At 49.0% G+C, this 14789-nt stretch overlaps 1 protein-coding gene across 1 annotated transcript in view; it reads right to left on the bottom strand.

The window, feature by feature from the left end:
* Positions 1 to 7149: 7149 nt before the first annotated feature.
* Positions 7150 to 14789, bottom strand: part of Rtf1 (Rtf1, Paf1/RNA polymerase II complex component, homolog (S. cerevisiae)) — a 38185-nt gene continuing 30545 nt past the window's right edge. The window contains exons 9-18 of the mRNA XM_013010260.1: positions 14534 to 14616; positions 13004 to 13091; positions 12793 to 12900; positions 12088 to 12165; positions 10924 to 11045; positions 10692 to 10749; positions 10177 to 10254; positions 9402 to 9497; positions 8093 to 8204; positions 7150 to 7866 (exon numbers count right to left, since the gene is read on the bottom strand). Of these exons, the coding sequence (XP_012865714.1) occupies positions 7760 to 7866; positions 8093 to 8204; positions 9402 to 9497; positions 10177 to 10254; positions 10692 to 10749; positions 10924 to 11045; positions 12088 to 12165; positions 12793 to 12900; positions 13004 to 13091; positions 14534 to 14616 (930 nt within the window). The 3' untranslated portion in view covers positions 7150 to 7759. The remainder of the gene's footprint in view (positions 7867 to 8092; positions 8205 to 9401; positions 9498 to 10176; positions 10255 to 10691; positions 10750 to 10923; positions 11046 to 12087; positions 12166 to 12792; positions 12901 to 13003; positions 13092 to 14533; positions 14617 to 14789) is intronic.

Consider the following 14789-nt stretch of genomic DNA (forward strand, 5'->3'; position numbering starts at 1 on the left):
CCCCCCCCCCCCCCCCCATGCTGAGCCCTTGCTCACCGCCCTTTCTTGGAGCTGGACGCTTGAAGTCTGTAGTGGCTTTAAGCTGGTCATTTCACCTCTCTGAACTGAGGCCGGCCCTCCTCCACGGGGTGACTGTCCACGGAGTCATATTTAAAGAGTGTAGCTAGCCCAGCGGCACAGCACTGCCCAGCCTGGGGTTCGAGAAAAACAAAAAAGAAAAAGAAAAACAAAAAAGTGTGAAATCGCAAAAGCCTGTGTCATTTTCTTTGTGGCAGCAGAGCAGCGCCTCAGCGGCCGGGTCTAAAGGCAGGTAGAGTTGGAAAGCTGGAAGGGGCCTTTGATATAATCCTAGCCTCACTCACCTGACACAAGCACTGGAGGGGAGGCCCGGTTGGGGCACTTGCACAAGACTGCAGCTAGCTAGTGGTCCCACCAAGGTGTCCTAAGTACCCTGTCTGCTTCTCCTATGCTAATGCTGTTTCTTTCATTAGCATCTCCTACTTCCTTGCAGAAAACATTAGGGTCACCTAGTGAGGAAAAGCCTGAGGCTCCTGGTTGAGCTATGGGACAAAGTCAAAATAGCAGGTGCTCCGTGTCAAGGCAAGAACACACTGTGAAGCTCTACAACCTGTTTTTAGCGTTTCTCCTCTGCCTTTGTTCCCAGATATATATATATATATATAGCTATAGATATATACACATATATGTATATATATGAGAGATCTATCTATATATATATGAGATCTATCTATCTATATATATCATATATACCCCAGATATATGAGCTATACACATATGAGATGGAGTCTTACTATGTATGGTATCTTAAAACTGCTGGGCTCAAGTGATCTTCCTGTCTGTACCTCCTAAATGACTCACCAACTCAGCAAAGCAACATATCTCTTTCACACCCTTCAGCCGGGTGATCCTCCTGGACTGGACGTTGTAGCCCTGCCTTCTGAAGGGCCTCAGTGCTCACCTGCGTCTGTGGCCTTCAGGCTTCATTTATCTGCTTGAGAGCTGCAGTCCTCCTGGGGGGCAACCATGCTGGCACCCAAATACTGGGAAAGGGAGGCCTGGAAAGTGGGACGTGCACAGTGAGGGCTTTCCTCATTTGCCTGCGCTCTCCTCCACCCCACGTCCACGACAGAACCAGCAGCCTCAGGGACAGGAGAAACATCGCTGTTCACTACCACACTCTGTGGTACAGGGGAGCGGACAGTTTGGACTGTCATGTTTCTCCAGACAGAACAGGTGGTGCCAGGTCTCTTTCTGGTAACATGTCATTCACTGTGGAGCTCGGTGCCCTTCCAAGGGACTTCCTGATCCGAAGACTCCAATATTCTGTGGCAATACCATTGACTCACTCACTTATTCACAGAGTAAACAAACTTCCCTTGAGCAGCTGCTAGGAGCCAGGCTAGGCATAAAGAAGATCCAACTGAGTGGCCCCTTACTGGGAGTGATGATAGGAACCAGAAAGGATTCAACCAGAAAACAGGTCCCCAGATACCGAATGGCTGCCTCCACTCTGTTTCCAAGGGATTGTCATTCAGCCCCGGGGAATGACAGTGTCTCAGCTGCTTCATCCACCCCGGACATTCAGCGGCAACATTAGCATGGGGAAGGACAGGAGCTCTCTCTTCCCTCTCCTGGACAAAGGATGTCTGTCTTCATTTGGCAGATAGGCTCCTGACCTTCCCCTGCCATCTCGGCCCCATCCCTGACAGCCGAGACTTTGTGGGAATGTTCTGGAATGGGTGTAATTGACAGTATTTAGCAGGGACCTAGCCAGTGCTCCCTGACCATTCACAATCTTGTCACTCTTGTCTAAAGCAAACAATGTGTCACCATGCCTGTGTGTAATAAGAACTCAGTCTCTCTTATCACATTCTGGAGACAAGGGCTGGGTCCTTCCAGGTGCCCATGTTCTTGTGAGTCTGCTCTTGAATGGCAGAATCTCCCAGTAATGACTAAGTGGGGGCAGAGCTGGCCAGGAGGCTCTGAGGTTGGGCGCTGGGGGGTGTCCAGAAGGGTGCAGGGGCGTTCCCCCCTCACATGCAGGGTGCGGTGGGTGAAGCCCAGCTGCAGCTGTCAGGCTGGAGCCCATGGGGCTGTAGCCCCATTTCTTTAACCTAAAAGACAGGAAGCCTACGTTGCTGCTGCGGATGGAGGCAGCCTCCCCCTGACACTACCTCACTCATTCTGCCATTCTGGAGGTCCAATGGCCCAGCACATGTAGACCCCCGCAGGAAGTCTGCTAGGTTCCTCCCCCTCCTTGTTCTGGTCCTGTTGATTGGGTGTGGATGGTGTGCCAGGCGGGTGGGGGCGGTAGGCCCGGAAGACACTGGGGAGGCTGGGGGTGTGCCTCATGGTAAATGCCAAGTTTAGGGAGTAGGAGCACAGGCAATCTGGAGGTGGGGGGTGTTGAGGTAGACTTTGAGGAGCATGACAGGGAAAATGGACGGACCATTGCCTTCGGGACAAGGTAAATGAGCTTGTGTGGTTGAGCATTGTTTGAGCTCTGCATGTGCTCAGCAAGACAGGGCGAAGTGGAGGTGGGGCAGCGGGGGAGGGAGAAACGATTCTTTTGAAGGCTTGGAGGCAGTTACCATGGAAAGGATCAGAACTCTGTTGGACTCTTACTTGATTCCTGGTCATGGTGGGGAGGTAGTCTCCTAATAAAGGCAGTGTGTGTTGGAAAGTCAGAATGACAAGAACAGGCCAAGCCAGGGCATCTTCTTTGGAAGGGTCCCCATACCAGACTGGGTGCCCATGAGAACCCTAACCTGGAGGCAAGGTCCCCCCACTTCCCCAAGTCCCCAGGTGGGAGCCCCTGTATGTGTGTGGGGGTGGGGGTGGTGCCTGTTCTGGGGCTTGAAATTAGGGCCTCAAAGCTATCACTTGGCTTCTCTCCTCCATCTTCCATCCTCAAGGCTACTTAAGCCACAGCTGCTCTCCTAGCTCTTTTGCTAGTTAAATTGTGGAGATAAGAAAGACCCTTTTATCTCAGCCTGGAGCTGTTTTGGTACAAAATTCTCTTTTTTTGGTAGGCATTGTTCTTAAAAAGTGGATGAAGTGGGTGCTGGTGGCTCATGCCTGTAATCCTAGCTACTCAGGGGCCCGAGATCTGAGGATTGAGGTTCAAAGCCAGGCCAGGCAGGAAAGTCTGAGAGACTCTTATCTCCAATAAACCACCAAAAAACTGGAAGTGATGCTGTGGCTCAAGTGGTAGAACGCTCATCTTGAGCTGAAAAGCTGAGGGACAGCGCCCAGGCCGAGTTCAAGCCCCACTATTGACAGAAAAAAAAAAAAAAAAGACAGAATTCTGGTGCCAGTGGCTCATGCCTCTCGTCCTAGCTACTCAGGAGGTTGAGATCACAGTACAAAGCCAGTCCAGACAGTGAAGTGTATGAGACTCTTATCTCCAAAAAGCCAGAAGTAGAGCTGTGGCAATGTGGTAGAGTGCTAGCCTTGAACAAAAAAAGCTCAGGGACAGCGATGCCTAGGCCCTGTACCAGCACACACACCACACACACACATACCACATACACACACACCACACACACACAAAAAATTGAACAAAATGAAGTACAGTTTAGCAAAGGATGTATGGTCAGTTGTGTGATCTCTTGGTTCTCTGTGATGTTTTATACTTGATTGAATGCCCCCATATAAATGAAGTATAGAACAACCACAGTAGACCAGCTGAGCCATGGGGTGAATCTGCAGATCTGAAACTGTAGTTCAGTTAAGTCTGTCTCCATCCCCTTTCTTCTAAAGATTACGAAGAACTAAGAGGCTCCACCTGCTATTCTCAACAGCTGGCTTTGTGTGTGTGCATGGCCCAATTCCTGGTGCCTGAACTCAGGGCCTGGGCACTGTCCCATTGCTTTTTTTGCTCAAGGCTTTTCCATTTAAGACAGATCCATGTCTGGCATTTTGGTGCTAAACTGGAGAGAGTCTAATGCAATTCCAGCCTCCTGAGTACTAGGATTACAGGTGTGAGCCACCTCTCCCGGCCTGACATTTCTGAAGCAGTCTCTTGCATTAGTCTGGTCTGAGCTGGTCACTGAAATGTTCTCCAGGGATTCTGGACCCTAATTAACTTACAACTTCTTAGCTTTTTTTTTTTTGGGGGGTCCAGTCATGGGGCCTGAGCTCTGGGCCTGGGCACTGTCCCTCAGCTCTTCAGCTCAAGGCTAGCGCTCTACCACTTGAGCCACAGCACCACTTCCAGCTTTTTTCTTTTTGCTTATGTGGTGCTGAGGAATCGAACCCAGCGCCTCAGGCATGCAAGGCAAGCGCTCTACCACTGAGCCACCTTCCCAGCCCCACAACTTCTTAGCTTTATAACTAAATTTACTCTTTTAGTTCCTGATCCTGTCTTGTCCCATATCCATGTTATTCTCCTGTAGTCTTTGCTCCATCACATTTGGGTGATAGATTGGCTAATTCTACAAAGCTTAGACTCTGTCTCTCTTTCTCTCTCTCCTCTCTCCCCCAGCATTTACCGAGTCCCCGAGGGACAAGAATGCTTAACACAGTGTTGACAGGTTGTGCGTCCAGGGCCTGTGTGTGCTAGGCAAACACTCTTTCACGAGGCTGCAGGCCTCCCTTCTTGAGCTGTCTGTGTAGACCAGCATGCTTTCAAAGTTGCATCAACCTCCCTCCAGTTCCCCCCTGCCTCAATGAACCGCTGCTCCAACCTGAGGCAGCTTGGACCCAGCGCCTACCACTTGTCCACTTGGACCTTCCTAGCTCTGGAGGGGGCAATGACCTGGGATGATCTTGCTTTCTATGTTCAGATAAACAGCCTCAACACTGAGGCCAGGGGCCCTCACAGATCTCTCACTTATACAGGACACTGTTTTAACACAGGACAGAAAATAAACAGGAGGGGGGAAAAATCCTGTGCCTAGGCCATGTAATAGCTGCGAGGGTGGAATTCTCACTGAGGTTAGGTGTGTTAGGAGCCACCTTACCCAGTAAAAGCTTTCTGGTCTCTTACCAAGCCTCAGCAAGAAAACAGATCCAGAGGCTGCTCTAGTGTAGGCAGTACTCTACAGAGAGGCTTCTGGGAAACCGGGCTGCTAAGGCCTGGGGAAGGTTCACTCAGTGGGTGCAGGGCTAGAAGTGGAAAGAAGGAAAGGAAGAAAAGAGTTCCACTGGACTTTCAAACACGGCTGTACGAGGTGCTACTCAGGATGTGAGCCTCAGACTAAATCTGATCCCTTTGTTACAACGCCACCACGCTTCTTCACAAAAAGCTGTTCAATTTGAGTGACATGTCAGGACTTCACAGAAACCAAGAACAGCAGCAGCGTTCTCTGTGAAGGGAAACTGCAAACAGCACTTATGCTGCACCCATCAGAAGCAAGGCAGACAGACATATCTGTCTCTCTATGTCTACGTATCTTATATCTCTATCACGAGCTAGGTATCTGGCTTTGGTTCTTAAGCTAAAATGTATGACACAATTGCGGGTGCCACTCCCTTCAATACTGAAGTGAGCTCAGCAAGAAGCCTGCCGGCAGGGCAATCTAGCATCCTCTACCTGGCCAAGACCCCAGCTCAGCAGAGAGTGCAGGCAGATGCCGGGCCTTGACCCCCCTCACCAGACGGGAGACCGGGCTGGCCACGTTTGTCTTCTCTGGTTGGCTTTTCTCCCTGCCCTGTGCTATGGCTTCTGGGCGTGCAAGGGAGCAGCAGCGCCAGTGGGGGAAGGGCGGGCAGCAGTGGTAAAGTGCTACAGTGTGATGCAGTTTTAATAAAAATTTTATTACACAGCCATAATGTAATTGACACTTTTCCAAATCCAAATGATACTAAATACAGATCTACACAGTGGGTCAGAACGACTCCCACAAATCATATGGATTCTATGATTTTATGCCTTTTAAAACCAGAAAGAGAAAAAGGAGTCCAAGTTTGTTTGACATGATAGGAGAGGTTCCAGCAGCCCCAAGGCTCTGCCCGAGCCCCGGCAATATTTAACAGTCTGTGATTCCACATTTACACAATAGTCTATAAAGAGCTTTGGTCAATGGACTGTTCAAGTATATATGATTTCAATGAGTCCATCACCAGTCCTGTGCCCAACCCAGCTGTGTCCCAGCTACCACATAGCTGTGTTACAGTCATAGTTACCAATTTTACAGTCACAATAAAAACCATCCATTGCTGCTTCCTTAAGAGTTAAAAAAAAAATGTAAACTAAGTTAAAGCAACACTGAGGCTGTACTGAATCAGAAAGAGCGATCAGAGTTTGTTTTTATGTTTAAATACAACGGAACTCATGATTTCCCATCATCCCCCCCTTCGTTAAACGAAAGCAGAGCGGAGTAGAGCAGAGCGGAGCTTCCTCTCCCTTCCACAGAAGTCAGCGCTCACTGTTTCTTTAGCTTAGTTCTCGGTATATATAGTGAGTCTTACTTTGTTCTGGAAAGATTTGTTAAATGCCACTTTTATTTACACTTGGAGCTTTACACCTGAGAACGATTATCAAGCAGTCAGCTGGTCTCTTTCCAAACATCTCATCATGACACACACACTTCTGCTGGCTTCACCCTCGTGCACAACACTATATGCTTACCATGGATATGCACACTCGGCTCATGCTGCTGACATTTGCAACCTAATCTGTTTGTTTGCTCTCCACATTCATGTTGAATGATCTTGAAAACAAAACAACATGTTATTCTTGCCAAAACATGAAAACAGGAGGAGGAGATGGGTAGAACTGGGTGGGAACAAGACATACTATGTCCAGCCAGGAAGCTGCGCAGGAGATGCGCCAGACGCCTCTGCTGCCTCCCCTGGCACTGCCCTGGATCTCCCTCCCGCCTGCCAGGTCGCGGCTGAGGGCAGGGGAATGAACCAGAAGGCGTTTGGTTGCCCCAGTGGGGAGGTGAGGGGGGAAGGGGCAGAGAGGGAGTCACACAGCTACAGCAGCCAGGCCTGTTTAGTAAGAAGAGTCACATTTAATGAGTTTCTTTCTTGCAGTTTCAGATGCTCAAGTACAGCTGAAAAAAATCTGAAACAGCTATAGACCCATGACAGACTGATACAAAGAGTACTCCATTTTTAAAAAATGATAAAAAAATCCACACACACATCTACACGCACGCACACACACACATACACACACACTCACTCTCAAATTAGACCCCCCCCCTCCCCACAAATGTACACTTTTTGGAAACTAAACTGGTTTTGAAAATGCCTCTTCCACAGAGAGGGAAAGAAGGGAGAGATAGGAAGGAGGGTTACGGTGCCTCATCTCCACTCCCTTGAAAGGGTCGGGCGCCAAATGGTCGACGGATGGGCCCACGGCAGTCTGGAGGGAGACTGTCCAGCGCTGCTGCTATTGCCACCAGGGGTCCAGCAAGAATCCCAGCTCCATGGTAATACTGAATGTGTGCAGAGTGGCCAATGAACTGTGCTGGTTAAAGAAAAACCAAAACCAGAAAACAAAACAAACAAAAAAAAAAACAAAACCAAAACCGGCAAAACACAAATCTAAAGACCTGGAAAACCCGAGACAGCCCAGATCCACACTGGGTGGGGCCTAGGGGTTGGTGGAGACAAGGGAGGTCTATACAGAGAATGGTTTATATTACAGATGACTGGCAGTTCAGAGTCTCTTCCCAGTTCTACTGCTGCTCCAGCCCACAGAGGGCAAACCAAAGGAAAAGAGGAGAGGAGAGGTGGGACACCGGTGGGGCATGCAGGGTTGGAGGCAGCAGGCTGGGTGCGCTCAAATAAGCCCTCGTCGTTTTTTGTAGTCCTCTAAGTTCAGAGATCTCCGTGGAGCTCCATCCTTGGCTGGCGGGGCCTTGGAGGTGATGGCCAGAGCCTTGGACTCTGCGGGAAGGAAGAGCAGACTGGTGTATGAAGAGCCCAGCACACAGGAGAGAGCCTTTGCATCTGACTGCAGTCTGCTCCATCTCGAAACACACCGGTGGCCTGTCTGACCCAGCCTCTACAGGCACTGGGGAGCAGACACCCCACTTCTTCCCTCTGGTCAGGCCTCCTCGCTGGCTGAGGGACGGGGATTCGTCTGGCACCCAGCTACCCATGCCACACGTACCTGAGCTGGGAACCTGTAAATCAATCTTCACATCAAAATCATGGACTTTGAACAGGTCTTCTGAGAGGTCACTGGCTGACTTAGAATTCAAATCTTTGTCTTTTCCCTGGCCCTGCAATGAGAAAAGGAAGAGGTAAGAACATAAATTTAAGTACATTTCAAGCAGTGGCAGCCATTGGTGTCAAAGCCCTTGTTCAGGTTCATTAGATTTCCCTGTTAATGCTCTTTACATCTATTTTTATTTTTGGGGTCTGATACTAGGCTTGAACTCAGGGCCTTGTGCTTGCTTGAGTTACATAACTTATCCTGACTTTTTAAAATTAATTTTAGCCGGGGGCTGGTGGCTCACGTCTGTAATCCTAGCTACTCAGGAGGCTGAGATCTGAGGATCGAGGTTCAAAGCCAGCCTGGGCAGGAAAGTCCATGAGACTCTGATCTCTAGTAAACCACTAAGAAAACTGGAAGTGGCGCTGTGGCTCAAGGGGTAGAGCACTTGCCTTGAGTTGAAGAGCTGAGGGACAGCGCCCTGGACCAGAGTTCAAACTCCATGACCAAAAAAAAATTAATTTTAGGTTTTTGTTTTTTTGTGGTTGGTCGTGGGGCCTGAATGCTGGGCCTGGGCGCTATCCCTCAGCTCTTCAGTTCAAGGCTAGTGTTCTACCACTTGAGCCATGGCACCACTTTCAGCTTTTTTCTGCATATGTGGTGCTGAGGAATCGAACCCAGGGCCTCATGCAGGAGAGGCAAGCACTCTACCACTGAGCCACCTTCCCAGCCCTAAAATTAATTTTAAAATTAACTTTCAAAGTTACTTTTTTCTCTGCAGTGCTGGGGGGAAACCCAGGGCTGTGACCATACCATGATAGCGGACTGCTACTAAGCTACATCCTCAGCTCTACGAGGCTTTTCAGATTCTTTCTCTTGGGAGGGAGGACAGGAGAGGCCACCTACAGGAGCCTTTTCAGAGTACAAAGTGAAACGGAGAAGGCAGGCTCGGGCCTGCCATGTGTGAGTAGGAAGGGTGGGCTTAAGACAGTTAGCCACCTTCTGATCTAAGATTTCAGGAATTCCCAGGACAGCTGGGGCTCCACAGGTAAAAACCTGAGGGAGAAAGTGGCTTTTAGATAGGCAGTTTCTCTCTGAATACCATGATCACAACCATCAACAGCTAGGGCATACAGAGGAAGGACTGCTAGGTAGAAGTCCATGTTCCTGTCTGTGGGAACATCAGGCTCTCAGGAGGTGAGGTGAGGTGATTTCAGGTCCTAGTCAGCATCCTCGCTGAGCAGCCGGGTGGGAGGGCACTTGCCTTGCTCATTTCCTTTGGAGCATCGGGTAACACTCCAGAGCCATATTTCGCATTGAGCTGGGCTAAGATGGCAGCTTGAACAGCCGGGTCTCTGGACTGAGAGAAAATTTAAGTTATTATAGAGATGTGAAACATCCAGAGTCCTGCTGCCAGACTCTTTCACATCTATTACCTCCAACATCACAAGCACCACTGTGGACTCATTACCAAGTCTGCATAGGATTCAAAGGCAGTAGATAAGGCAACTAAAGGCTTCAAAACTAACCCCAGCCCACCCAAGTCCACGCAACAGAACATGCTATGAGCTCAGCATTTCTGGAGTGGGATCCAAACTCCAAAATGCTTCCAATATCCAAAAACAACATGGTGCTACGAGTGAAAACTGCACATCTGACGTTATGTGTGGCCAAATGCAGGCCCACTAGAAACATGTTGCATATGAGACATAAATGAACCTCGTCCCAAGCTACCTCACTACACATTTGTGAATATTCCCACATTTCCTAAGCTCTGCAACACTTCTGGCTCTCCTCAGCGTTTTGGCCGCTGTGCTGAAGTCTTCTGCACCCACCCTGGTGCAGAGTTACACAAACTCATACCAGGTTCTGACTACCCGTATGCCCTCTACCAAGATAAAAAAAGGAAGTATATAAATGCAAGCAAATCCCAGCTAGGAAAACATTATTTTTAACTTCATTATTAGTTCCCTAATGGGATTCATTTCATGTCCTAGAATCTCGGTTCCCAACTGGAGACATCCTCTCTGGGCACTCACATTGGAAACGATGGTGGGCTTACACTGCCGCCTGGTGAAGGGATCCATCTGCTGGTTTTTCATGTTGTGACTTTCAGCCTGGAACAGAGTGTGCATTTGTCTGAGGCTTACATACAAATAATGTATTTTAAAAGGACCGAGAGAAATCAAATCCTTCTCCCTCGAGAAGATCGGAGCAGAGGCTCAGGGTACAGGACTTGGCCTAGCATGCGTGAGGCCCCAGGGTTTAATCCCTGGCACTGCAAAGCAAAACAAAACACCAAAGCACACGGGGTAGATGGGGATAACAACTAAAAATGAGAAACTGATAGCCATGGAGGAAGGGTAAGACCCTATGTGTCCGTTTCATTTCATGGACAAATCATACAAGGTTTGTGTGATAGAAACACTGCATGCCCGCTAAGTGCATGCTGATCGCAGTAAATGGGAAGAACTCGGGCAACATGCAGAAAAGATTTCCTACCATTACATTATGTCTGCTTCAGGGATTCAGATGAAGTCGTTGTCTTACTCACCACAAGGGCCTTCTCAGACTCCACAATGTTCCACTCCCGGTTCCGCTGGTTGATGTAGCTGTGGGTGAGTAAGAGGGATGAGTCAGAATGCTGGGTTGTGAGAGGAGGGATGGGCCATGGAGCCCTAACCACTGAGATCTGTGGAGTCTGGCCAGCAATGTGTACAAGGCTACAGGTGGCCGGACCGCTGACGCCAAGGTCCCTGGGCCCCCAAACAGGCGTGGTAACACACCTGATAGCAGATATGTTCTTGGTCCGCTGGCGGTCCAGGGCCTCTGCGCGCTCCTCCAGCTCGTTGAGCTGGTCTTGGATTTGTTTGGCCTTGTCCTGATCCCCGAGGTCCTCAGCCATGGCCTGCATCCAGAGAGACACGAGAGCTCTTGGGATGTGGAGGAACAGTGACACATGGATAAACTTTCGCCTAGTGACCTGGCTGTGGGCCCTGAAACCCAGGCCCCCAGGGCTAAGATGCCCTAACCTAATGAGAGTCCCCTCACCCACTGGCAAGGAGAACAAGGCTCTACCCCAGGTGGGCTGGACAAGGTCAATGGGTATGTGACAAGGGTATGTGACTCCAGACTCTTCTTACTACATGTCAAACTCCGTATTGGGAAGTACGTAGAACACAATAAACGAGATCAATTTCAATTTATACAGAAGAAAATGGCCAAGGAACGAATGCGACTTGGACATGTTAAGAATGCTTTGTATTGCTTAGAATTAGCCAAGAATCTTCTCCCAATCCTGCCGCCACAAACTTTTTCTTTTTCCTCTTTTTTTTTTTTAAAAAAATTATTATTAAGTTTTTTTTGTGTGTGAAAATACCGTACAGAGCACAAAATTTTTTTTTTTTTTGGTCGGTCGTGGGGCTTGAACTCTGGGCCTGGGCGCTGTCCCTCAGCTCTTCAGCTCAAGGCGAGCGCTCTACCACTTGAGCTACAGCGCCACTTCCGGTTTTCTGGTGGTTTATTGGAGATAGGAGTCTCATGGTCTTTCCTGCCTGGGCTGGCTTTGAACTGCGATCCTCAGATCTCAGCCTCCTGAGTAGCTAGGATTACAGGCGTGAGCCACCAGCACCGGGCTAGAGCACAAACTTTTTTTGTTGGTCATGGGGCTTGAACTCTGGGCCTGGGCGTTTGCTGTCCCTCAGCTCTTCAGCTCAAGGTAAGTGCTCTACTACTTGAGCCACAGTGCCACTTCCAGTTCTCTGGTGATTTACTGGAGTTAAGTTTCATGGATTTTCCTGCCCGGGCTGGCCTTGAACCGTGATCCTCAGATCTCAGCCTCCTGAGTAGCTAGGATTACAGGCGTGAGCCACCTGCACCTGGCCTGGACAGGCAGCTTTTGATTCCCTATTCCCTAACAGAAGAGGCAAAGAGGCTGAACAGGTCCTTACTTTTTCCTTTAGCAGCTGAGTCTTCTTCATCGCATAGTTGGGTGGAGCTTTCCTGAATCTTTCTTTTTCTTTTACAATCTGTACCAGAGAGAACAGAGAGGAGATAGCAGCAGTGAGGCATCCCACACCATTTCCTGTGGGCAGGTTAAGCGAGCCCATTTGGAGGCAGGCTGCTAGGTTAAAGGCGCCTGTTCTTCCTAGAGCACTGTCTTGCCCCAGAGAGCAAGTGAGTTCATTCCAAGGGGTATCAAGCTGCTTCCCGCAGGTCCTTCTGGGACATTTTGAAGGAACAAACACCAATACACAGCAGCAGCCTAAATCCTGGCACTATGAGGCTAGCACTATCCAAGAGGACACAGATCAAAGGATTTTTATCAAAGGGTTTTGCAGAAAGCTCTAGAAGGACCAAACCTAGGAGAACATACATCCCTAAAGCCTGAATGCACTTGAGTTGATGTCTCATCTGCAGATGAGAATATCCAAAAGCCTGTTTATAGTTCATGCAATACTAGGATTTGCTCATCTTCATGCACAGTAAAAAATGTCAAGATAGAGGGCAAGAAAAGGAAGTCATGAAAGTCTCTTGCTTTGGTTGGGTGTAGGGCTTGACCTCTGGGCTTGGGCGCTGTCCCTGTGCTCTTCAGCTCAAGGCTTATGAAGAAGGTTCTTAGTGAACCTCCAGGCTCTAGGGTTCAGGCTTCTTACCTCTTCAATGTCCTGATCATTGAATTTATAATTGAGAGCTTCTTTAATAGATAACTCCTTCTTATTAATTTCATCTAGAGTGGGCAACTGCATGCCAGCAGAGAACATCTGGAGCAAAAAACAGTGAAGCAGTTATTAGTAAGATATTTAGGAAACAGACTTGCTGCTCTGGAACAGCTGCTGGGGGGTGGGGGGGTCTCCAGCTACTTACCGCTTCTTTCCATTTCATGAACTCACTTTCGGTGAATTCTTGGTTTGAGACAAACTCTAGGCGGAACACTCGCTGGTCATTGCCATGCCTGCATGAAAAGGACAAGTGTCTCCAAGAATGTGCTTGTCAACTGCAGCCATAGCGTGGTATACACTACCCACCTCGACCTTTGTGCTTCTCAGCCCTTGGAAATCATCTAGACTTATACATCCTTGAAGGCTAAAGTACCAGCCTTCAAGAGCTAAACAAAGATCAACCAAGTCAAACTCTGGAGTATCAATCTGACACAATAAACTTCCCAGGATTTTTGTTTTGCTATTACCAGGGCTTGAATTCAGGGCCCAGTGCTGGTATGGTTTGCTTGCTTGGCTGGTACTCTATCACTTGAACCATGCCCCCAGTCTGCTTCTTGCTGGTTATTTTGGACATGAAGTCCAGCAGATTTTTCTGTCTAAGGTTGGCTTAGTAAATGTGATCCTCTAGATCTTACTCTCCTGAGTAGCTAGGATTATAGGCACAAGCCACTAGCCTTTTACAATCTCATTTGATCAGTCACTACTTATGCGAACTACAGAATTTTTGTTCATTGTTTTGTTTTTGGCAGTACAGGATTGTGGGCCTTGAGCTTGCTCTGCAGTTATGTTACCACTTGAGCCACACCTCCAGTCCCTCCCAGGGTGTTTTAAGGGGCAGCCAGGCCAGAGCTGACAAGGCTAACAGGGAATCAGATGAAGTTGGGCAGTGCTTCAAAGTCACTTTACAGTCAAATCCCCGCAGCCAATCCGTGCTATGCAGCATCATGTGATGACTCGAATGGTACACCAAGTCTGTTCCCTCTGGGGGAGAGCAGGGTCTTTCTACTGACTACTGTCTTGGCGAAGTTAAGGGACTCAGTGCCGTTCTCTTAGTGACTCTCTAGCCACTCTAGCCCAGGTGTATCTTTTAAAACAAACCAGGGGAGATGATGGGGAAGGGAGGAAGGAGGGAAATGGAGAGTCCATGGTGATCAAATTAGGCCAGGGTTCAGTCATGGCTATTACCTGCATTGGCAGTGTGATCCTGGTAAACTAGGTCTACTCCTTCCTATATGGGGTCTTTAGAATTCTCAGGCTCCAAGAGGGCAGGGATTTGTGTATGTCTGTTTTGTTCTCTCCTTTATCCTGATGTCTAGAACAGTGCCTGGCACATAGTAGACATGCAGTGAGTATCTGTAGAGTGAATGACACTTCCATTTTACTGAAGTGGAAACTAAGTCAGGAAAGGTGCCCTGACTTCACCGATGCAGGTAGTGAGGTGAGAGGGCTGGACCAGAAGCCAGGCTCTGACCATGCTCACAAGCCAGGCCTGCAGGGCTCTGGCAGAAGGGTCCTTCTCTGTGTCCTACCACTTCATCGCCCTTCGCGCCCCATGGGGGAGAGCAACTTTCCCACAGGCTGGCAGAACACAAGCCTCCCTCCGCGGTGCCCACGGGGACCGCCAGTGCTGCGTGCCACAAGAAATCACACCGGAGTCACAGGTAGTGCCTCTCACCGCAGCTGTAGCCCTTTGTTTGTTCTGGTGCCACCAAGCTGGTAAACTTTGGCAGTTTCCACCACACCTGTGATCTCAGCCACCTAGGGAAAAGACAGACAGGCGTCAAAAACACACTACTCCGGTTCTCTGCACCACTCCTATCTGTTCTCCACCTGAACACAGAGTAGCCCTGCGCCCTAGAGCCCCGGCATGTTTCTGGTTTGGAATTCACATGGCCAAGAACAGGAAGCCTTGTGCCCATGGTAATAGAGAG

The sequence above is a fragment of the Dipodomys ordii genome, unplaced genomic scaffold (assembly GCF_000151885.1).
Source record: "Dipodomys ordii isolate 6190 unplaced genomic scaffold, Dord_2.0 Scaffold11, whole genome shotgun sequence".
NCBI classification, from domain to species: domain Eukaryota; kingdom Metazoa; phylum Chordata; class Mammalia; order Rodentia; family Heteromyidae; genus Dipodomys; species Dipodomys ordii.